Below are 23,496 nucleotides of genomic sequence, written 5' to 3'. Positions count from 1 at the left end.
GAACTGGCACACTGACTGGCACACTGACACACTGATTGATTACCTGGCACACTGACACACTGATTGGTGCACTGACACACTGGTTGATGAACTGGCACACTGACTGGCACACTGACACACTGATTGACTAACAGACACACTGACTGGCCAGATCCAGCCTCGCTGAGCCCCCGCCCCAGATCTCCCACCTGGGAAGACGAGCAGGGTTCCGTTTCCGAAGGTGAACTGGCCCTCGACTCTGTCGGCACAGTAATACAGCGCCAGGTCGTCCTCGGTGACGTTCTCGATCCGCAGGCCGACGGAGCCCGGCGGCGAGTCGGGCAGGGCGGAGAGGCGGGGGCCGTCCTCCCGGGCGGGCGTCGCGTTGCAGTGAGCGCTACTGCAGCGCCTCCAGCGGACCAGCACGGCCGGGGGGCGGCGGGCGCGCTGCGCCAGCCACAGGGTCTCCAGGCGGTAGGGGATGTCGCAGCGCAGGGTGACGGCGTCGCCCGGGCGGACCGCGCGGAGCTCCTGGGGCCGGCCCGCCGGCAGCTGCGCGAGGGCGGCGCCTGGGGGGGGAAAACCGATCGTGAAGGAGCAAATCCGGCGTTTTAAAAAACAACAACAGAATACTCCAGGAGAGGCACAGCACAGGTCTCAAACGATTAATTGAATCTCACCCAGCTGTGTCCGGAGAGCAGCCAGGGTATCGGCTTCAACCACACGGGCTGGGCGGCTTGTTCCCCACCCCCACCCCTCTCTGTGTACAGAAGAGCCTCCTGTCCTGACTGGAGGAGCTCACCAAGCTGTGTCTGGAGAGAAGCCGGGGTATCGGCTTCAACCACACGGACTGGGCAGCTTGTTCCCCACCCCCACCCCTCTCTGTGTACAGAAGAGCCTCCTGTCCTGACTGGAGGAGCTCACCAAGCTGTGTCTGGAGAGGAGCCAGGGTATCGGCTTCAACCACACGGACTGGGCAGCTTGTTCCCCACCCCCACCCCTCTCTGTGTACAGTAGAGCCTCCTGTCCTGACTGGAGGAGCTCACCCAGCTGTGTCTGGAGAGGAGCCAGGGTATCGGCTTCAACCACACGGACTGGGCAGCTTGTTCCCCACCCCCACCCCTCTCTGTGTACAGAAGAGCCTCCTGTCCTGACTGGAGGAGCTCACCCAGCTGTGTCTGGAGAGAAGCCGGGGTACCGGCTTCAACCACAGGGGCTGGGCGGCTTGTTCCCCACCCCCACCCCTCTCTGTGTACAGAAGAGCCTCCTGTCCTGACTGGAGGAGCTCACCCAGCTGTGTCTGGAGAGAAGCCAGGGTATCGGCTTTGAAAACATCAGAGGTTGGAGCCTTTGCCAGTTTCTCTTCTTCCCCTCAGAGAGGTATGAGATTTTGCTGCTTAAAGCAGCGGAAAAACACGACCTCCTACCCGGCGTTGAGCTGAAAACAACGACCCCGGCATTGAACCCCTGTCGTGCGGGTCCAGTGAGATTTGATTTCAGTTATTTAATCGAGGGTCCTCGGGTGGAATTAAAAACAGCGTGTGTGTGTGTTTGTGTAGGGGGGAGGTCCCCAGAACTCGAGTCGGGGGGACCCCTGCTCTATTCTACCGACCCCACGGCGCTGCCCGTTAATGTGACGGGTTGGGCGAGCTTCGAGAAACTTCGAAAACGAAGCGAATGTACTGTAGGTCAGCTTCTGAAACACAACGATCTGAACCGGCCCGGGAGAGTTGTCTTACAGACATCAATATCCAAGCGTCGCCCGTTTCTTATCCAGGATTATTACCGACTAGATGTGTGCGATTATATCAGGAAATTAAAAAAAAAACGTGAAAGTTTCTGAACGCAAGATGGGTGAGGTCGCTATCTAGGCGGCCACAGATAAACCCCTTAAAAGAAAATCGGTTTTTATTATTATTTATATTATTATTATTGTATTAGTCGGAGCGGCGGAGGCGAGGTCGCGCCGGTGCGGGCAAAATATTAAAGCCGTGCGTGGTATTTGCGTGGTTTAGCGATACTTTAGCGAATCTCTCCCCACAAAAACAAAAAAAGGCGTTTTGTCGCGGTCCGTCAAATGATGCGCCACCGGTTCCGAACGAAAACGGGTTAGAAGGCGAGTCCACGATGGCCCTCCACTCAGAACAGTTTCAATAACCGTTTTAAAGGCCTCTGTCCCGAATTTCGGGCTCTTCAACCCGGTTCCGGGGCGACACCAGCGCGGCCAGAACCTCTGCCGGCGGTCCAGGGCCGCACGGCGTCTCCTAGCAACCGGCGGGTCCGAACACGACCCCGGTCCGGCCGCGGTGTCCGGCTCCTCGGTCTTGTCCTTCGCTTTTACAGCCTCAAAAACATCGAAATGGCCCCCCGCCACCCCCCCACCCCAAGCACGGCTGAACCCCGATATTGAAAGCCGCGGGTTTCAATACTCTCTGAGGCGGAGAAAGAAAGGAGGAAAAAAAACGCCGTTATGTGGCGTGAAAGCCAGACTTTAAGACCCCCAAATGAAATTAAAACAAATATCTGCGGAATGCATGGAATATATCTGCGAGATCCTTTGGTTTTTAAATCAGAAGACTGAGGTTTTTTTTTTCCTCTCTAAAAAACAAAACAAAACAGTACTTATTAAAGCCGAGCTCTATAGGACCGACGCAGAGTTTAACTCCAGACTGAGAATCGGGGTCTGTCGTCGCCGACGGCCTCTCTGTTCAAGCGTCAAGCGAAGGACCATCGTGACCCGACCGGCGTGATTTTACAGCGAGTTCAACTGTCTGCTTTCCGACCAGCACCTTTGCCAACGGCCTCCTCCGGGACACTGTACACGGTGAGGGGTGGGGGGAGGGAGCTGGAGTCTCTCCCAAGCCAGCGGAACAGCGCCGAGGCAGGGAACACCCCGGGACGGGACGCCAGTCCGTCGCTGGGCAGGCAGGCACACACACTCACACATTTTCTCTCCAAATAAACGCCGACCAAACCTGTTTTTTCCCCCTAAAAGGCGCTGAGTCTACCCCTATATGCGACCCCCTCCACCCCGAGTTCGGCAAGGCGGAATGAGACAAACGTTACAAAGGCAGCGGCGAGGAAGGCGCGTACTCACAGATGAGGAGGAATCTCATTTTGGCCACTCCTGGTTCTCCGAAAACCGCCGTCCCGCTAAAACAGCGAAGGGGACCCCTCTTTTTTTTTAATTTTCTGTCGGCTCCGCCTGTGGCCTCGGCCTCGTCTTCAAGCGGCGGGCGGAGGGGCTCGTTAGTCGGAGGGTCGCTGTTTTTGTGCGCGTCGTCTGGTTTTTGAGGCCCCGTTCCTGTCCGGCTCTGCCTCAATCGCGCAAATTAACCGAAGGGAACCGGGGGGGAGGGTGTCTTCGCCTGAGCTCCGCCAAGTCACGGAATTGGGGTGTTTTGTGGGTTTTTTTTTTAATTGTGTTGGGGTTTCATTCGGGACACCCGCTGGCTTTTCGTGTAAAAAAAAAAAAAAGTCCGGCGGCGTTTCAGAAGGCTTTTCCTGTGGAAAGTCTGTGTCTTTTTCTTTCTTCGTTCTGCAGGGGAAGGGACGCGTCCGGCCTGTGAGGTGTTGAGCCTGGCGACACGGGCGGTTATAGAGCGAGGGGCGTGGATACTGAAGAGGGGGAGAAAGTCTAACTGAAAACTAAAAAGGCGCCAGGAGGTGACAGCTTGAATCAGGAACAAGCTGCCCAGTCCGTGTGGTTGAAGCCGATACCCCGGCTTCTCTCCAGACACAGCTGGGTGAGCTCCTCCAGTCAGGACAGGAGGCTCTACTGTACACAGAGAGGGGCGGAGGTGGGGAACAAGCCGCCCAGTCCTTGTCGTTGAAGCCGATACCCTGGCTGCTCTCCAGACACAGCTGGGTGAGCTCCTCCAGTCAGGACAGGAGACTCTTCTGTACACAGAGGGTGGTGGGGGTGGGGAACAAGCTGCCCAGCCCTGTGGTTGAAGCCGATACCCCGGCTTCTCTCAGGACACAGCTGGGTGAGCTCCTCCAGTCAGGACAGGGGGCTCTACTGTACACAGAGGGGGGTGGGGGTGGGGAACAAGCTGCCCAGTCCGGCTCTTGAGAAGTGGTTGGCTCCTCACTGCCCCTGTCTGAGACCCTGTCTCGTGTTCTCATCTGCACACATCTGAGCGCCGCTTGCGGTGGGCGCGTGGGAGGAGAGCACAATGGAACAACACCTAGACTCAGGCTCTCTGTTATTTATAGCGCACTGGGGCACGGCCGCGTCTCTATTTTTCCAGAACCGCAGGCCAGAGGCGAGCGAGGCGAGACGCGCGTCTGTGAGATCGCAAGGCGGTGTCCTCTGTTTGTCCCCAGCTCTGGCGGTGTGATGCTGCTGATTGGTCAAGGCGCCCAGTCCTGGTCCTGGAGCTCCTGTGTGTCTTAGAGGAACTCAACTCCCCTCTGTTCTTAACAAGCCCCATTACAGGCTTGCTGGCCCTAATTACACTAATTACACACCCGTCTTCCAGCACTGCAGGTGATCTGCTGCAGACACACACACACACACTGAGCCCTCCAGGACCAGGACTGGACAGCCCTGCTTTAAAGACCCCTGGAGACTCTGCAGACACACACACACACTGACCCCTCCAGGACCAGGACTGGACAGCCCTGCTTTAAAGACCCCTGGAGACTCTGCAGACACACACACACTGAGCCCTCCAGGACCAGGACTGGACAGCCCTGCTTTAAAGACCCCTGGAGACTCTGCAGACACACACACACACTGACCCCTCCAGGACCAGGACTGGACAGCCCTGCTTTAAAGACCCCTGGAGACTCTGCAGACACACACACACTGACCCCTCCAGGACCAGGACCGGACAGCCCTGAAGCAACAGTGAACTATGGTTTAGTGAGGGGAGACGCGAATCAAAACTATTATTATATTTTCTGTATCGTCTATGACGTACTGTATTACTCTGCTTCTGAAAACCACAATCTATATCCTGTTTCTCACACAGGTTGAGAACACGCTTCTTCAGACGACCTCCGCCTCAGAAAACACTGATAAGTATGTTTTAAACAACACTTTTATGTATTTTTTCCCCTGTTTTCAGCTTGTTGAGGGTTTGGGGGGAGGAGACACACACGGTAAAGCTTTGATCACATCAAAGCCCATTCCAGCCAAGGGGACGACACATTGTTCAAACCTTTTTTAATTTTGTTTTCTGCAAAACAACCACAGCAGAGGGAGAGCGATCACAACAAAGGGGCGTGTTGTTTTCCTCCGCTGTAGCCATACTGTATTTGTGTTTTATGTTTGACATATCCATTAAAAAACAAAACGACTGCCGATCGACCTCGATTTTGTCTTTTTTTTCTCCGCTAAGCGTTTGAACCTGCGGCCCACTTCCTGTTATTTCACTCGTCCGTGTTCGAGAGAAGACGCTCAATGAGGTAAGACAGGCATTTCACCTTCCTATTACCGAGAAGTTACCGGCGTACAATGCCTACAAGTTTTTAAAAAGTGTGCATTTTGTACTATACTTTTCTTAAAGTCGCCTTTTGGACGCAGTTGGCGACCTTAATCCACCCCAGCTAAAGACACCGCTCTCTCCGCGCGGGTTAAAGGCGTCATCGCTGGGCGACCCAGCAACATCTGGAAAATAACAGTTTTATTATTATTATTATTATTATTATTATTATTATTATTATTATTATTATTATTATTATTATTATTATTATTATTGTTGTTGTTGTTGTTGTTGTTGTTGTTGTTGTTGACCCCTTCCTTCCGAAAATTGTGAAACTTCTGTCCCTTGAGGTGCTGATTCGGGATGTTCTGAGAAGGAAGCGGTCTCTGCTTCAAGTGAAACAGAGGAGGAGGAAACCGCTGTCGAACTGTTGAACTCGCATTACGCGGCTGATGAAAGAGACACAGACTCTATCGACCTTTGCAGCAACTTTGAAAAGGTGTGAGAGAGCGAGCTGCCTCCTCATCCAAAGATCATTTATAACGCAGAGACCCTGATCCCGGAGAGCCGTGGTCCAGTCAGTCCAGGGGTCTGTGACCCCGGTCCAGTTAGTCTAGGGGTCTGTGACTCTGGTCCAGTCAGTCCGGGGGTCTGTGACCCCGGTCCAGTTAGTCCAGGGGTCTGTGTACCCAGTCCAGTCAGTCCAGTGGTCTGTGTCCCTGGTCCAGTCAATCCGGGGGTCTGTGACTCTGGTCCAGTCAGTCCAGGGGTCTGTGACTCTGGTCCAGTTAGTCCGGGGGTCTGGGACTCTGGTCCAGTCAGTCCAGGGGTCTGTGACTCTGGTCCAGTTAGTCCAGGGGTCTGTGACCCCGGTCCAGTCAGTCCGGGGGTCTGTGACTCTGGTCCAGTCAGTCCAGAGGTCTGTGACCCCGGTCCAGTTAGTCCAGGGGTCTGTGTACCCAGTCCAGTCAGTCCAGTGGTCTGTGTCCCTGGTCCAGTCAGTCCAGTGGTCTGTGTCCCTGGTCCAGTCAGTCCGGGGGTCTGTGACTCTGGTCCAGTCAGTCCAGGGGTCTGTGACTCTGGTCCAGTTAGTCTGGGGGTCTGGGACTCTGGTCCAGTTAGTCTAGGGGTCTGTGACTCCGGATTAGTCAGTCCGGGGGTCTGTGACTCTGGTCCAGTCAGTCCAGAGATCTGTGACCCCGGTCCAGTTAGTTCAGGGGTCTGTGTCCCTGGTCCAGTTAGTACAGCGGTCAGTCACCTTGGTCCAGTTAGTCCAGGGGTCTGTGTCCCCGATCCAGTCAGTCCAGGGGTCTGTGTCCCCGGTCCAGTCAGTCCAGGGGTCTGTGACCCTGGTCCAGTTAGTCCAGGGGCCTGTGTCCCCGATCCAGTTAGTCCAGGGGTCTGTGTCCCCGGTCCAGTCAGTCCAGGGGTCTGTGTCCCCGGTCCAGTCAGTCCAGGGGGTCTGTGTCCCTGGTCCAGTCAGTCCAGGGGTCTGTGACTCTGGTCCAGTCAGTCCAGGGGTCTGTGTCCCCAGTCCAGTTAGTAATGTTGAACCCCAATTTGCTCGTATTTCTAAATGTAGCTGGGGCCGTGGGTAACGTAAGCCCTACAGACAGCGGTATGATCCACTCCTGTGTGCCTCCCGGCTTATATCGAGGGCAATGTTTTACAAAACCTTTTCTAGATGTCATTTTAGGGCATCGATTGCATTGGCCGCTGTTCTTCTGTCGCTCTTTTGGCCGCTAGGGGGCGCCCAAGCGATCGTTTCATTCCAGGTGTAAACCTACACTGATGCACTGTGGCGACTGTGTCGTTTCCGAACCTGAATTGTTATACAGAAATGGCTCGATACGAGCTGTCCAGCCAGGTTGCTGAAGCTGATACCCCGGCTTCTTTCAGGACACAGCTGGATGACAGCCTCCAGTCGTGGACAGGAGGTGGCTCTTTACGCAAAGAGTGGTGGGAGTGGGGAGCAGGCTGTCTAGCCATGTTCTGCCGTCTAGCGAGTCGTGTAGGAATTTATATATATATATTTTAATATCGATTCGGAAAGGGTAATCTACGTTTTGATACCTCGACGCCTGCAAGAAGCGCAGGATCAGACCGTCCGAGCTGAGACGTAAAAACCGAGGTCCTGACTCTCTGTGCTCATTAACAATCCCGGGGTGTTTCTGGAGAAGAGTAGGGGTGTTACCCCAGTGTCCTGGCCTGATTCCACCCCTGGTCTTGACCCATCATGGCCTCCTAATCACCCCCCTCTCTGAACTGGCTCCATCCCTCTGCTCTCCTCCCCACTGAGAGCTGCTGTTTGCTGAGCGGACTGGAGCATCATCCAGGTGGGGGCTGCACACTGGGGGGGCTGGAGGGGATCCCCCTGACCCGGGAAGAGCTCCGAGGGGAGGGTCCAGCAAGGACCCTATATAGAGGGCAAGGCGCTATATAGAGAGTGTAAAGATGGTGATAAAGATGATTATTATTGAGGGTATCGGGCAGGGTATTGGCTTCAACCACAGGGCTGGGCGTCTTGTTCCCCGCCCCCACCCCCCTCTGTGTACAGAAGAGCCTGCTGTCCCACTGAGAGCTGCTATGTGCTGAGCGGACCGGAGCATCACCCAGGTGGGGGCTGCACACTGGGGGGGGGGGGTGGAGGGGATCCCCCTGACCTGGGGAGAGCTCTGAGGGGAGCATTCGGGAAAGCGCTCTATATAAGTGTAAGCAATTAGTATGATCAGTTCTTAGAAAAGGAAGAAGCCTTTCCACATACAGGATCATCACGTTTTTGTCAGGCACTCTGTCGATTATTAATCACCACAAGGGGGCAGCAATAAAACACTGAAGAGAAGGATTCGAGAAGACTTCTCCAGCATCACACGGTGCATAAGATTGTAACTTTTGTTGTAATAATAATAATTGCTTACACTCCTATAGCGCTTTTCTGGAGACTCCACTCAAAGCGCTTGACAGGTCATGGGGAATCCCACTACCGCCACCAGTGTGCAGCCCCCACCTAGATGATGCGACGGCAGCCATAGTGCGCCAGAACGCTCCCCACACAGCAGCTCTCAGTGGGGAGGAGAGCAGAGGGATGAAGCCAGTTCAGAGAGGGGGGGTTATTAGGAGGCCATGATGGGTAAGGGCCAATGGGAAATTTGGCCAGGACACCAGGGTTACACCCCTACTCTTTTCGAGAAGCGCCCTGGGATTTTTAATGACCACAGAGAGTCAGGACCTCGGTTTGACGTCTCATCCGAAGGACGGCGCCTGTTTACAGTCCAGTGTCCCCCGTCACTATACTGGGGCATTAGGACCCACACAGACCGCAGGGTGAGAGTGCCCCCTGCTGGCCCCACTCACACCTCTCCCAGCAGCAACCTCAGTTTTTCCCAGGAGTCTCCCCTCCAGGTACTGACCAGGCTCACACCTGCTGAGCTCCAGTTGGGGGGGCTGCCAGTTGTGAGGTGCAGGGTGATTTGGCTACAGGCTATGTACAGTATGTAGCTCAGAAAGCTGTCACCCCGAAAACCTGGGACTGACCAGCGTTATCCAGTACTGCTGCCCACCTGATGGGAGTTCAGTTCTGTTTCTGAAGACATCCTGATTTTATTCTGTGGTTGTTGTTTTTAAAAAAAAAACAACCTCATAGTCCTTATCGGGCATGATTGCTTTAGAAAAAAAACCTGTATATTTTTACCATGACCTGTAAGCCAGTCTAAATGACATACAGAAAAAGAAAAACCAACCGAGGCTGGCAGATATAGAAACAGGTTTCTCGGAGCATATTTTACAGTATGACATGTCTCTACACAAAGTACCGTTTGAAAGGGAGAGAACCAGACACCTCCCACATTTTTCGCGTTGTGCCTTTTTTCTCGACTCTACAATTCCGTTATTGCGGGTTGACTAACAAACGCAGGTTAAAGCACTATTTTGTGTTTTACAACACATAACAATTCTCAGCTTTGTTCCACACCCCCACCACCCTCTGTGTACAGAAGAGCCTCCTGTCCTGACTGGAGGAGCTCACCCAGCTGTGTCTGGAGAAAAGCCGGGGTGTCAGCTTCAACCCCGTGGACTGGACAGCTTGTTCCCCGCCCCCACCACCCTTTGTGTAAAGAAGCACCCCCCCCTTTTCTGACTAGGAGGAGCTCACCCAGCTGTGTCTGGAGAGAAGCCAGGGTATCGGCTTCAACCGCACGGACTGGGCAGATTGGTCCAGATTCGAACTGTGACCTCTTGTTGCTTTGCGGAAACAAAAAAAAAATAACAAAGAAAAGACTTTCCACGAGAGAAGCCCCCTAAAACGCAGCTGAACCTGTTTTACATGACTGCTTGGTGTCGAATGAAACTGAAACGCACCTTATTTTTGAATTCACACAGGCTGGGCTGCTCGCTGGGCTCGTCAGGATGTGGTTTTGAAGTCTTTTTTTTTCCGCTGCCTGACATCTAAATAAAGCAGCTGCTGCTCAGAGTGAAAGAGACTCTCATGCGAACGTGGGCAGTGAGAGTCTCAAGGCATCGGCGTTCAGACAGGTGTGACCTGCGCGAATCGGTTTCTGGCGCTGTGCGCCTGTGTAGAACCGCTGGGGGATCGCGATACCGCCTGCAGATGCTGGCCTGTTCGTCAACAGTGTCTACGAGTTCGGGTCTCTTCCTTGCTTTCCTGGGCTCGAGGAGCCCTGTTCAGTTCACGATCCGTTTTCTGTGTCTGATGACCCGGTAGTTCTGTTGTTTTGTTTTTTTCTCCAGAATCCCATACAGAAGCCCGATTTGTGAATCTTCCAGGTAAGGAAGCTTCCGATCGTAGTATCGTCCCGGTGAGATGACTTAATTCCCACCCCCCCAAAACAAGCTGGACTGTTACAGTTAACACTGTGAAAAAGATAATGAGGAAAGGAGAGCCCTTCCTATCTCTCAACTGGAGTTCTGTCTAACCAATCAATCACCCTGAAAGCATTCCGGCTTTCCAAGTGTTGTCGTTCTGTAAAGCGCTTTAAAGGCGCTATATAGAATCAAGTTCATTATTATAACTTGGGAGGCGGGAGCACCCGGAGAGAGAGAAAAAAAAAACCCGCAGGGAGAACATGCAAACTCCACACAGAAGGTTATCCACCCGCTGGTCGGTCCTAGGGGCAGGGGGCGGCGCTAACCTGCCACGGACCCCCGCCGCCCCCCCCCCCCCCCGACGCACAGCTCCGTCAGGGTAGGCGGGCAGAACCCTGACGGCCTTAAAGCGTTAACGAGCAGGTCATGTCCTCCTGTCTCTCAGCTCTCCTCCCCCCCCCTCCCGTTCTCACTCGGTCTGTGGCTTTCTGCTGTGGTCGCGAACTGGCAAACCGCAGGTAACACCGCCTCCGAGAGAGCAGGAACTCCACCGCTGACGCCAACGAACAACGTCTCTCTGCGACCAGACGCGCAGACGCGTGAAGGGGCCCCTTCACTCAGACAGACGAACTGGAGCCCCTGTCTTTTCTCGCTGGGGTTTCAGCCCCAACAGAGAGGCGTGGACGAGGCGTCACCCCTGTGACGGCTCCCCTGCACTGGCTGCCCTGCGGCTTTCAGCACAAGACTGGAAACCCCGCGGCCCTCCTCTCCCGGTGCGACCCCAGGGCGGCGGTTTGAGTGACGGCTCTGCTTTTGCTTTCAGGGAGACTGCCACAGACACTGGGAGACGCCGAGAGACACCGGGAGACGCAGAGAGACCCTGAGAGACACTGAGCTACCCTGGGAGACGCTGAGAGACACCGGGAGATGCAGAGAGACCCTGAGAGACGCTGAGCTACCCTGGGAGACGCTGAGAGACACTGAAAGACCCTGAGAGACACTGAGATACCCTGGGAGACGCAGAGAGACACTGAGATACCCTGGGAGACCCTGAGAGTCACTGAGATACCCTGAGAGACACTGAGATACTCTGGGAGACACTGGGAGACCCCGAGAGACTCTGGGAGACTCTGGGAGACGCTGAGGGACACTGGGAGACTCTGGGAGAATCGGAGAGACAGTGGGAGACACGGAGAGGTGTGGGGAGACTCCGAGAGACAGTGGGAGACACGGAGAGACAGTGGGAGTTCACTGGGAGAATCTGAGAGACAGCGGGAGGCACGGAGAGGCACTGGGAGACATTCTGCCCTCTTGCCCCAAGCCTGTGGAATGATCCCCCCAGGTCTCGCCACTCAGTCAGCTCTCAAGCAGCTCCTCCCAGACTCCCTGTCCGGCTCTCCTGAGGTGCGGGAATCCGTGCCCTGGGGAGGGGAGGCGTCTGATAAAGCGCTTTGTAAGAGGACCCGGGGAAGGGTCATCTCTAACCGGTATTTCGGGAACGAAACACTGAAAATACTCAATATGGACCTTAGCAAGATGGCAGCCAAAAGGAATCAGCTGACCAGGAAATGGAAAGGGTCTACCCTGAGAAACAACGAGACACAGCTGAGCCGCATCAGGAGCCGAAATATAAGTGCCCCGGAGGCAGTGAACAGGGGGAGGGAATGTAAGAGGACCCGGGGAAGGGTAATCTCTAACCGGTATTTCAGGAACGAAACACTGAAAATACTAAATATGGACCTTAGCAAGATGGCGGCCAAAAGGAATCAGCTGACCAGGAAATGGAAAGGGTCTACCCCGAGAAACAACGAGACACAGCTGAGCCGCATCAGGAGCCGAAGTATAAGTGCCCCGGAGGCAGTGAACAGGGGGAGGGAATGTAAGAGGACCCGGGGAAGGGTCACCTCTAAACCAGTATTTTCAGTGTTTCGTTCCTGAAATACCGGTCAGAGATGACCCTTCCCCGGGTCCTCTTACAGGTTGTTAGTATCCGGAGAGCCGCAGGGCCAGACCGCAGGGGAGCAGGCGAGACGAGGAAGTGAATTCAGCTGTGCTGGTCCCCCATCGCTGCACATCCATGTGGGAAAAGAGTTGCTTCCGGGTCAGGGGTCAGGGGTCAGGCCCAGTGGCCACAGCCTGGGCGTAGAAACTGGACACAGACAGACCTGGCTGCCCAGAGAGGACAGGCTCAGTGCCCACAGCCTGGACACAGACACTGGACACAGGCAGACCTGGCTGCCCAGAGAGGACAGGCTCAGTGCCCACAGCCTGGACAGAGAAACTGGACACAGCTGGAGTTAGGTGTACGGTAAGTGACTGGAGACTTTGTTTCTTGACCAGTGGAATTGAAAGTAAACTGGAACGTCTATAATTCTTCTTTTATTCTCTTGTGAATCATTAGGCGTGATCAGAGGAGATGGTCTGGTGGGGCGCTGCGGGATCAGGGAGCAGGGAAAGACCCATCAAGGACACAGGCAGAAAGATGCAGGTGTGCTGCGTTTACACAAAGAGAGGTGGGAGGGGGGAACAAGCTGCCCAGCCGTGTGGCCGAAGCCGATGCCCCCCAGCCGCCCTACTTTACACCAAGGGTGGTGGGGGTGGGGAGCAGGCTGGCCAGCTGCGTGGCTGACAAGAGTTTGCGGGCTGGAGTTAGGTGTACGGTAAGGGACTGGAGACTTTGTTTCCTGACCAGTGGAATTGAAAGTAAACAGGTGCAGAGCGACAAAAGAACTAATGTAAACATAAATTAAATATAAAAAGTAGCAAAATACGAAATAACCACCTCATTCACTAGAACTGCCGCCCAGTTAATAATACAGGTGACACAGGCACCTACTGGAACGTCTATAATTCTTATTTTATTCTTTCTTGTGAATCATTAGGCCGCTGTTGGATCAGGGAGCAGGGAAAGACCCATCAAGGACACAGGCAGAAAGGATGCAGGTCGGCTGCCTTTACACAAAGAGAGGTGGGAGGGCGGAACAAGCTGCCCAGCCCTGTGGCCGAAGCCGATGCCCCCCGGCTGCCGGCGAAGACACAGCTGGAGGAGGGCATCCCACAGCCGGGTCGGGCGGCCCTACTTTACACCAAGGGTGGTGGGGGTGGGGAGCAGGCTGGCCAGCTGCGTGGCTGACAAGAGTTTGCGGGCTGGAGTTAGGTGTACGGTAAGGGACTGGAGACTTTGTTTCCTGACCAGTGGAATTGAAAGTAAACAGGTGCAGAGCGACAAAAGAACTAATGTAAACATAAATTAAATATAAAAAGTAGCAAAATACGAAATAACCACCTCATTCACTAGAACTGCTGCCCAGTTAATAATACAGGTGAAAACAGGTTAACAACCGGATACAGGTGAATTTCCTGTGCAGTGGTTGAAGAAGGCATCCTCCAGCCAGGTCGGGGGCGGCCCCACTTTACACCAAGGGTGGTGGGGGCGGGGAACAAGCTGGGATGGCGTGAGGGCTCTGCTGCCACATCAGGACGAACGCTCGCTTGTCCTCACCGCTATAAATAACACAGTGTGCAGCAGCCACAACAACAACAACAACAATAATAATAAAGGTGAAACTAACGGTTTCTGTTTTGCTAGGTGCCGCTCGTTAAAACCGGCGATGGCCTGGAATCTTGTCCCGGGATTAGCCGGAATTGTGCCTGGATGTGCAGAGAAACGTCACAGGTGCCCATTGCTTGCTGGGACAGACTCCACCTCCCCTGTAGCCCTGTACTGGGCAAACTGGGAATACAATGTACGGCATAATATTTTTAATTTTTTTTTAATTAAATGTATAAAGAATTTACCAATACAACTACAACCAGAGGATCAGAAACAGGTAAAAGAGGAAAAAACACACAAACAGGAAAAAAAAAAAACATTTAACCGCCAGAGGTAATGAAGTCAATGACGTGATCAAATTGTATTTTTTACATATATCATGTTTTTCTTGCTTTATTATTTCTCCAATTTTTTAAATAGAATTCATATAGTTTCAGCTCCACCTCAAAAGGATCTCTGCGCCTGGGGCTGGGAGGGGTTTGCCGGTTCGAATCCTGCGGCCGGCAGAGGAATCCTACTCCGTTGGGGCCCCCCCCTGAGCGAGGCCCTGAACCCCAGCTGCTCCAGGTGGCGCTGTACAATGTCTGCCCCTGTGCTCTGACCCCCAGCTTCTCTCTCTCCCTGTCTGTGTGTCTCCTGGAGAGCCAGCTGGGGTCTGCGACAAGACCGATTCCTCATGCAAGACATCGTATAGGGTTAGTAAAGTGATGTTGTTGTTATTATTATTATTATTATTATTATTATAAATGTACCAAAGATCAACGGATCATCCTGCGCATGCTTCAATGCAGAGAGCACTAATCTAACTGGATAAAACCTATGAACAATTGTAAACGATCTCTCTCATGTCATATTGATAATAATACTAACTTTATATTATTAGAAGCCTGGATGTCCGGGAAAGACGTCATGGGGAGTTTGAGGGCGGCGCTATCCATTTTCATCCGATCTGCAGTAAGGGGGTAGGATACTTTCATATTACCCGTGGGGTCTCCTTTTCACATTCCACCTGGTTTTGCGGGGGGCTGTACAAATTGTTTTAGCGCTATAAGTGTGTCCAGGATGGGTTTTTTTCCTCCGGGGCAGGTTTTGGTAGGTATTTTGACGGCGCCGCTTAATGCCGCCACTCAGGACAACAAGAGCTCCGGCCCCGCCGCGCTGCAGTCGGAATTGAAAGTTGAGCACACGCGTAGATAACAAAATAACCGCTTAAATGTGTAAAAAAAAAGAAAAAGGACACGAAATAGGAGTAGCTCAGATATCCGCCGCCCGGGGCGACGCATTTTTGCGGAGTGATGACTGTTTATCACGGAAGTAGACGGAGGTGCCCGATCTTATTTCATTGTACTTTATTTACTTTATGTGTCTGCTTAATTATATATATATACACACGCATAAATACTTCAGTTTCATAACTCATATCTCCCCACCTGTCGCTTTACACCTAGAACATGCCTTAGCCCTTCAGTCGTTTGATATAATTAAACGTACGATGTCGGATATTGTAGTTTTGGGCTTCGTTGTGTTATCAGATAGGAGGAGATGCCCGGGTTTGCAGTTGTGTTTTTGTATCGTCCCGATCTTCCACGCCTCCAGGTTGGCCGGACGGCAAAAGCCGCATAAAAGCGAATATTTATTCGCCGTTTCATAAGCGGAACCGAGGACGGAGACGTTAAAGGTTTCGTGTTCGCCTCGACGGTGTTGAAAAGTGTTGTTTTTTTTTTTTTAAAACAAGTAGGATCACATTAATGAACCCGGGAAATAAAGTGGGGGAAAAAATGCGTTTATTATTTTGTTCCACGCAACGGCCTCGCTTGAGTCCGGATCGTCACGATCCGAGAAAATATTCGTTCAATTGTCGATATAAACAACAAGAAAAAAAAGGGAAGTATTCTGTCTACGTAGCAGGAATCAACATCCAGGCAGAGCCCTGTCAGATGACCTCGAAATTTGCTTACTTCTCCATTTTTAAAAAACGGTTTCGAATCCGCCATCTCGCTCGTCGTGTCGGCTGAGGGCCAATGACAAAAGTCAGGGGGGCTCACAATCCAAACACAACGGTCCCGGTGCCGTTACAATCCCGTAAATAAACAAAAGCCGACAACACACAAGAAGACGTTCACAAACCAAAACGCGGGCCGTCATTGCCTTTCTCCACACCAAACAAAACAAAACAAAACAACACTTTTCTCTCCGGACACGCTCCAGACACTCTCAGTGACGAGAGAAAACACAAAGTCTAACGCAAGCTACCGTGCTGCTTTGCACTTTTCTACATAAAACAAACATAGATTCCATACAGACTGTGTCCAGGCTGTGAGCACTGAGCCTGTCCTCTCTGGACAGCCAGGTCTGCCTGTGTCCAGTGTCTGTGTCCAGGCTGTGGGCACTGAGCCTGTCCTCTCTGGACAGCCAGGTCTGCCTGTGTCCAGTGTCTGTGTCCAGGCTGTGGGCACTGAGCCTGTCCTCTCTGGGCAGCCAGGTCTGCCTGTGTCCAGTTTCTCTGTCCAGGCTGTGGGCACTGAGCCTCTCCTCTCTGGACAGCCAGGTCTGCCTGTGCCCAGTTTCTCTGTCCAGGCTGTGGTCACTGAGTCTGTCCTCTCTGGACAGCCAGGTCTGCCTGTGCCCAGTGTCTGTGTCCAGGCTGTGGGCACTGAGCCTGTCCTCTCTGGACAGCCAGGTCTGCCTGTGTCCAGTTTCTCTGCCCAGGCTGTGGGCACTGAGCCTGTCCTCTCTGGACAGCCAGGTCTGCCTGTGTCCAGTGTCTGTGTCCAGGCTGTGGGCACTGAGCCTGTCCTCTCTGGACAGCCAGGTCTGCCTGTGTCCAGTGTCTGTGTCCAGACTGTGGGCACTGAGCCTGTCCTCTCTGGACAGCCAGGTCTGCCTGTGTCCAGTGTCTGTGTCCAGGCTGTGGGCACTGAGCCTGTCCTCTCCGGGCAGCCAGGTCTGCCTGTGTCCAGTGTCTGTGTCCAGGCTGTGGGCACTGAGCCTGTCCTCTCCGGACAGCCAGGTCTGCCTGTGTCCAGTTTCTCTGCCCAGGCTGTGGGCGCTGAGCCTGTCCTCTCTGGACAGCCAGGTCTGCCTGTGTCCAGTGTCTGTGTCCAGGCTGTGGGCAATGAGCCTGTACTTATAAAGTAAAATGCATCTAAAAGGAAGAGGAGGGTTTAGAATACTAAAGCAGACTAGGGCCATGGCTGTAACATAGGAATCAGATTAGACATCCAGCTCTAGAATACAACATAGAGTAGGACCTTTGTTGTAGTCTGTAATCCAGACTAGACTAATGGCTCTAGAATAAAACCCCAGACTAGACCCATGGCTCTAGATTAAAACCCCAGGCTAAATTAATGGCTCTAGAACACAATCCAGATGAGACCCACGGCTCTAGAATAAAATCAGACTAGACCCGTTGCTCTAGAATAAAAATGCAGACTAGCCTAATGGCTCTAGATTAAAATCCCAGGCTAGATCCTTTGCTCTAGATTAAAATCCCAGACTAGATCAATGGCTCTAGAACACAATCCAGACGCGACCCGTGGCTCTAGAATAAATTCAGACTAGATCCATTGCTCTAGAATAAAATCCCAGACTAGATCAATGGTTCTAGAAATCCCAGACTAGACCCATGGCTCTAGATTAAAATCCCAGACTAGATCAATGGCTCTAGAACACAGTCCAGATGAGACCCATGGCTCTGGATTAAAATCCCAGTCTAGATCCATGTCTTGATAATACAATCCCAGACTAGATTGCATTCTCTAGAATAAAAATCCAGACTAAACCCAAGGCTCTGGAATAAAACCCCAGACAAGACTCATGGCTCTAGATTAAAATCCCAGGATAGATCCTCTGCTCTAGAATAAAACCCCAGACTTGATTAATGGCTCTAGACTACAATCCAGACTAGATCCATGGCTCTAGATTAAAATCCCCAGACTAGACCCATGGCTCGAGAATACAATCCCAGACTAGATTAATGTCTCTAGAATAAAAGTCCAGACCAGACCCAAGGCTCTGGAATGGACCATGAAGCCAGGTGGTGACTTCAGCTTGGCTGTGAGCAGCAGGACTCTAAAGGCAGCTGGTTTAATCTCCTCCACAGGTGCTCGCCGGTCCCCAGCCAGCTCGGCGTCGGAGGGAGATGCTCAGCGGTCATCCTCAATGCCAGTCCACACCCCAGGAAGAGGAAGAGCAAGAGGGAGGTGAGATGGGGGCTGTGTTGTGCAGGAGAAGGGTGGTTTTCAGGAAAGAGGCTAGTGTGAGGGTCCAAACCTGTTTCACACAGGTCGACCAGCGACTGCAGCCGGACAAAGCAGTTCAGATTGTGGGGATCCGCAATTTCATACTGCGCCGTCGCCGAAGTCAGGTGTCAGGCCCGATTCTCAGTGTCGAGCGACACAGCGCAGGGGCCCCGGGTTTCATTCCCAGAACATTAGCTGTGTTCTGTAACGATGCTAACAGCTGTCGGGGAAAGTGGGTGAAGGCTGACCCTTCGACTAGGTTGTCTGTCCACCCGTCCGACGGGCCGTTCCGGAGAATGATTGATCTCCCTCTCGGTTTCAGCTCCTTCGCGCTGTGGTCGGCCTGGATTCAGCTGCTGCCCCTGCTGACGGAGGGTGAGTCCCCAGATCTCCAGATCTCCAGATCTCCAGATCTCCAGATCTCCTGATCCCCTGTAGCTGGTGTCTCACCTCTGCCTCTCCTCTCCTGACTCTCTTGTTTTTTCTCTTGACTTCTTGACATCAAATCTGCAACCACACAAATCACCTCTTGTTGAGAACATCAACGTCCTGTCTCGGATGTTTTGATTGTCATTGTGGGGGAGACGGTCCTGAGGGAGAGAGAGCTGGTGTCCAACCCCCTCTGGTCCTGAGGGAGAGAGAGCTGGTGTCCAACCCCTTCTGATCCTGAGGGAGAGAGAGCTGGTGTCCAACCTCCTCTGGTCCTGGGGGAGAGAGAGCTGGTGTCCAACCCCCCCTGGTCCTGGGGGAGAGAGAGCTGGTGTCCAACCCCCCTGGTCCTAATGGAGAGAGAGCTGGTGTCCGACCCCCCCAGTCCTGGGGGAGAGAGAGCTGGTGTCCAACAATCCTCCCTGATCGTGGGGTCCCCCTGTGCCTGCTGGTGTTTTTATCAACCGGGTTGTCCTAATTGGCATCTTTGATTAGGCCGCCGGTGGTGGTCCTGACTTCTGTGCAGCTGTTTCCGTGATCTGTCCAGGGTATCCCAAGGTGCTCCCCTTCCAGCAGGCTTTGTGATTTTGCGTTCGGCTGCGTTTTTTCGGCTTCGGTCCTAGTTTGCCTGAGTCATTCTGGGCCTCTGTCACCCCCCCTGTTTCTTCAGGGCTCCTCCAGGTGTCGGTGAAATATGGCCAGGTGGTCACCCTGCCCTGTGACGGGACCGCCCACGTGCCCGGGATTCCCGAGGACCAGCTGCACGTGCTGTGGAAGACGCTGGATCAGCACGTCTACGAGTTCGTGGATGGAAAATTCTACCCCAGTGCCGGGTTCGAGCACAGAGCCCAGATGTCCCAAGAGCAGATCAGGCGGGGGGATTTCTCCCTGACCCTCGGCCGCACCACCTTCTCCGATGAGCACGTCTACGAGTGCCTCCTGGAGGCGGATAAGGAGTACCTGCTCGCCAGCATGGAGCTGTCCATTCTGGGTAATAATAATACTAATAATACTACTCCTAATAAATGCTTACACTTCTGTAGCTCTTTTCTGGACTCTCCACTCGGAGCTCTTCACAGGTCATGGGGATCCCACTACCGCCACCAGTGTGCAGCTCTTTACAGGTCATGGGGATCCCACTACTGCCACCAGTGTGCAGCTCTTTACAGGTCATTGGGATCCCACTACCGCCACCAGTGTGCAGCTCTTTACAGGTCATTGGGATCCCACTACCGCCACCATTGGGCCATTCTGGGTAATTCCCACCTGCTCGCCAGCATGGAGCTGTCCGTTCTGGGTAATAATAATACTACTCCTAATAATTGCTTACACTTCTGTAGCTCTTTTCTGGACTTTCCACTCAGAGCTCCCTACAGGTCATGGGGATCCCACTACCGCCACCAGTGTGCAGCTCTTTACAGGTCATGGGGATCCCACTACCGCCACCAGTGTGCAGCTCTTCACAGGTCATGGGGATCCCACTACCGCCACCAGTGTGCAGCTCTTTACAGGTCATGGGGATCCCACTACCAGGGTGGCCATTCTGGGTAATTCCCACCTGTCGCTCTGGGCTGCAGGGAATTGTACAGTTGAGCGCGGATACTGGCTCCTTCTTCTTGATGAAGCCAAATAAGCTCTTCCTCCCCGGAGACCCGGAATGCCACCAGAAATAAGAGTTTAAAAAGCTTCGTTTGAAAAGGAGTCCCCTTGCAATTGGAATTAGATACTCATTGGCCAACAGTGCCATCTAGTGGATAAATCGCCACAGTACAAGCTCCTCATTAATATTCTAATTGTTCCTAATATAGTGAAACCATATGATCTAAAACAGAAAAGACGTATTCGTGATATAATGGGAGTATTTGTGTCTTACACGGAGGTCCCTCTTGTTCAAATGTCGAACGGCGTGTGACGTTTTCGAAGTTCACGGGTTGACATGAGTCCCAAAACCCAGCTGACGTCCTGATGTTCAATCTCTCTGCTTTCAGCTCATAAAGAAAGTGTCACCCATCAGTCTGGAGTCTCTCTCTCTCTCCCTCTCCCCACTGCTGGTCCAGTGGAGGTGCTGTTTGATCCTGGAGGATCTGCCCAGTCTCCCAGAGTCTTACTGAGCAGCGCAGGGCTCCCTGGCCCCGGGTACGAGCAGAGAGTGTCGGTGCAGGACGGCTCTCTGACGCTGCGTTCCCTCACTCCAGCTGATCAGGGCAACTACACAGTGAGGGACCTTCAGGGAAACACTATCAGCAATGTGACAGTCACTGTGGATGGTGAGCAGGTCTACAGTAGGGTCACTAGAGGGGTCTACACTCCTGACAGAGGGGGTTCTTATATCATCCTCTGTCCTGATTGTCTTTCAGCTCACAGAGACACTGTCACCCTGCAGCCTGGAGCCTCTCTGTCTGTCCCCCTGTTCACTGGAGAGCCAGTGGAGGTGCTGTTTGACCCTGCAGGAGCTGGAGACTCGACCTCAGTGTGTTCTGTCCAGAACAGCACAGCCCGCTGTGTCCCCCAGTACAGAGACAGAGTGTCGGTGGAGAATCAGGAGCTGAGACTGCAGGACCTGAGGAAATCCGATCAGGGGAACTACACAGCACTGCTGTCACGTAGCAGGAGAGCCATCAGTATTGTGTCTCTCACTGTGGGAGGTGAGTAACTGCACAGAATGAATGGGGTCCTATTAGAAAGTCTACTGGCCCCGGAACAGAGCCTTCTCCCCAGTGTCTCCTTTAACTGACACTGACCCCTTTCATACAGCTCATACCTGTGTGATAATCTTACATTCCCATTAAACTAAATACATGAGTGCAGCTCTATGCATAAACGTATTGCTCACGGTGCCCTCTGGTGGCCGCCTCTTGTCACTGCTGTCCTCTCAGGACACCTCACCTGTGATCTGTTGAATTTTCCCAGACCCCCAACATATTCTGCATTATTCGAATGTCACTTGATGTACACCTCTAAATCCGCTAGATCCTTTTAAACAGCCCCTGGGATTTAATCTTCCCACCTCCGTCTGGAAAGCACTCTGTTCAATTAAGGCCGTGACCGACCCCCAAACCAGCACTGTGCTTGTGGGCCATCGTTGGGGGGGGAATGAGGTGAATTGATGCACTCAGGGGAACTGCTGTCCTTGCTGTCGCCTTGCACCATGGGAATTGTAGTTTACAACCATGCACCGTGGGAGTTGTAGTTTACAACCATGCACCGTGGGAGTTGTAGTTTACCACCGTGCACCATGGGAGTTGTAGTTTCTGTCAGGTGCATGCAGGACGGTCTCCCAGATGCATTTTTCCACCCTGGAGTGTTTTATAGTAAGCGCTTTCATTGATCAGAATTTTTCCTGTCCACAGGTGGAGACTCCCATTTCTTGAACCTCTGGATCCTGGTCCCCGTGGCGCTGCTGCTGCTGGTGCTGGGAGCCGGGCTGGTGGTGTACTGGAAGAGGCAGGGGCGCTGCTCAGGGTCCGCAGTGAGATACTCTCAGGGGAATATCGTGGCGGACGGGTAGATGGCAGAGAAGAGAGAGAGAGAGAGAGAGTCCAGGCTGTCGTCTGGTTTCCGTGTGTATTGGGGTGAGGGTGTACCCCAAAGCGCACACACACAGACTTCCCAGGCGGCTCGCAGATGAAGAGACCCGATCCCCGATCACGGAGCCGCACGGCCTGGCAGAACCGCCCTGGGACTGACACCCTGGTGACCCTTATAGCTCAGGGGTCCCCCAGTCCAGCCCCTGGGGTCCCCAGTCCAGCAGGTCTATGATGTACAGCCCTGGCTGTTCGAACAGATTGGAATCTTCTCTAATAGGCTGCTACCTTGTGTCTCTCATAGCAGAAAACGGCATTAATACTCACTACTCGAACCCCTAGCGTTTGCTCTCTCTGTGAATCAATATTTATCATTAAATTCTCTGCTAAAGAAAGTGTCTCTTTGTCGAATAAAAAAAGCAGTTATGCCACACCGATAAATATGCTCCCCCTCGTTTCTGTGCGAGAGAATTTGTTGACGGTGTGTTTGTTCACCCCAGGTGAACACGTGCAGTAACCGGCGGTGTCCACTGGAGGGCAGCGGTGAGCTGGAGCCTCTCACCACAGACACTGGGCAAACTCCACCCTGGCATCAGCTGATCCCCCCTCCCCCCCAGAGCCGTAAGGCAGCAGATCACGCCACCCTGCTGCCCTCACACTGGCCTGGCAAGAGGGGGAACCCCGTCCCACCCCCCCCAGGAAAACCTCATGCATGAGAACTGCAGGCAGGCTCCCCACAACCCCCCCTTCACGAGGACACACAGGAGCTGTGCACAGGACCACTTCCTTTTATTGGGCTTAAGCTTTGACACAAAGTCACTCCCAGTGCCAGACGTATATCGCCCTGCAGCTCCCAGCTGGCAGCCCTCTCCCCCAACACTGGAGCTCAGCAGGTGTGAGCCTGGCCAGTACCTGGAGGGGAGACTCCTGGGAGAAACTAAGGATGCTGCTGGGAGAGGTGTGAGTGGGGCCAGCAGGGGGCGCTCTCACCCTGCGGTCTGTGTGGGTCCTGATGCCCCAGTATAGTGACGGGGGACACTGGACTGTAAACAGGCGCCGTCCTTCGGATGAGACGTCAAACCGAGGTCCTGACTCTCTGTGCTCGTTAACAATCCCGGGGTGTCTCTGGAGAAGAGTAGGGGTGTTACCCCAGTGTCCTGGCCTGATTCCCTCCCTGGTCTTGACCCATCATGGCCTCCTAATCACCCCCCCTCTCTGAACTGGCTCCATCCCTCTGCTCTCCTCCCCACTGACAGCTGCTGTGTGCAAAGTGCTTTGGGTACAGTGTCTAAAACAGCACTATATATATATCTAAGGAGTTGTTATTATATACTTATATGCACAGTGATGTATTTTACAGGAATTGGGGCAGAATGCACAACAGGGGCAGCATCTCAGCCGGGATTCGAACCCTCAACCTCAACCGGAGCTCAAACCACTGCCTCTCGTTCATTAACCCGCCCTCCCCCCCCCCTTCCGAGCGAGAAACAGCGATCATGCACTGTCCACTGCCCCCC

The 23,496-nt window shown here is 53.3% G+C and overlaps 1 protein-coding gene across 1 annotated transcript; it reads left to right on the top strand.

Annotated features, from left to right (window-relative positions):
* The first annotated feature begins 5,368 nt into the window (after positions 1-5,368).
* LOC107076119 (uncharacterized) lies at positions 5,369-22,420 on the top strand. The gene is made up of 9 exons (XM_069198875.1): positions 5,369-5,394; positions 14,428-14,480; positions 14,669-14,739; positions 17,888-17,987; positions 18,349-18,401; positions 19,126-19,446; positions 20,444-20,722; positions 20,813-21,100; positions 21,806-22,420. Exons 4-9 carry the CDS (start codon positions 17,947-17,949, stop codon positions 21,961-21,963), a joined length of 1,140 nt encoding a protein of 379 aa, XP_069054976.1. The 5' UTR covers positions 5,369-5,394; positions 14,428-14,480; positions 14,669-14,739; positions 17,888-17,946; the 3' UTR covers positions 21,964-22,420.
* The last annotated feature ends 1,076 nt before the right edge of the window (positions 22,421-23,496 follow it).

This window comes from Lepisosteus oculatus, chromosome 14, assembly GCF_040954835.1.
Source record: "Lepisosteus oculatus isolate fLepOcu1 chromosome 14, fLepOcu1.hap2, whole genome shotgun sequence".
Taxonomy (NCBI): domain Eukaryota; kingdom Metazoa; phylum Chordata; class Actinopteri; order Semionotiformes; family Lepisosteidae; genus Lepisosteus; species Lepisosteus oculatus.
The sequence above is the reverse complement of the archived record's forward strand: the minus strand, read 5'-3'. Positions and strand labels throughout refer to the sequence as shown.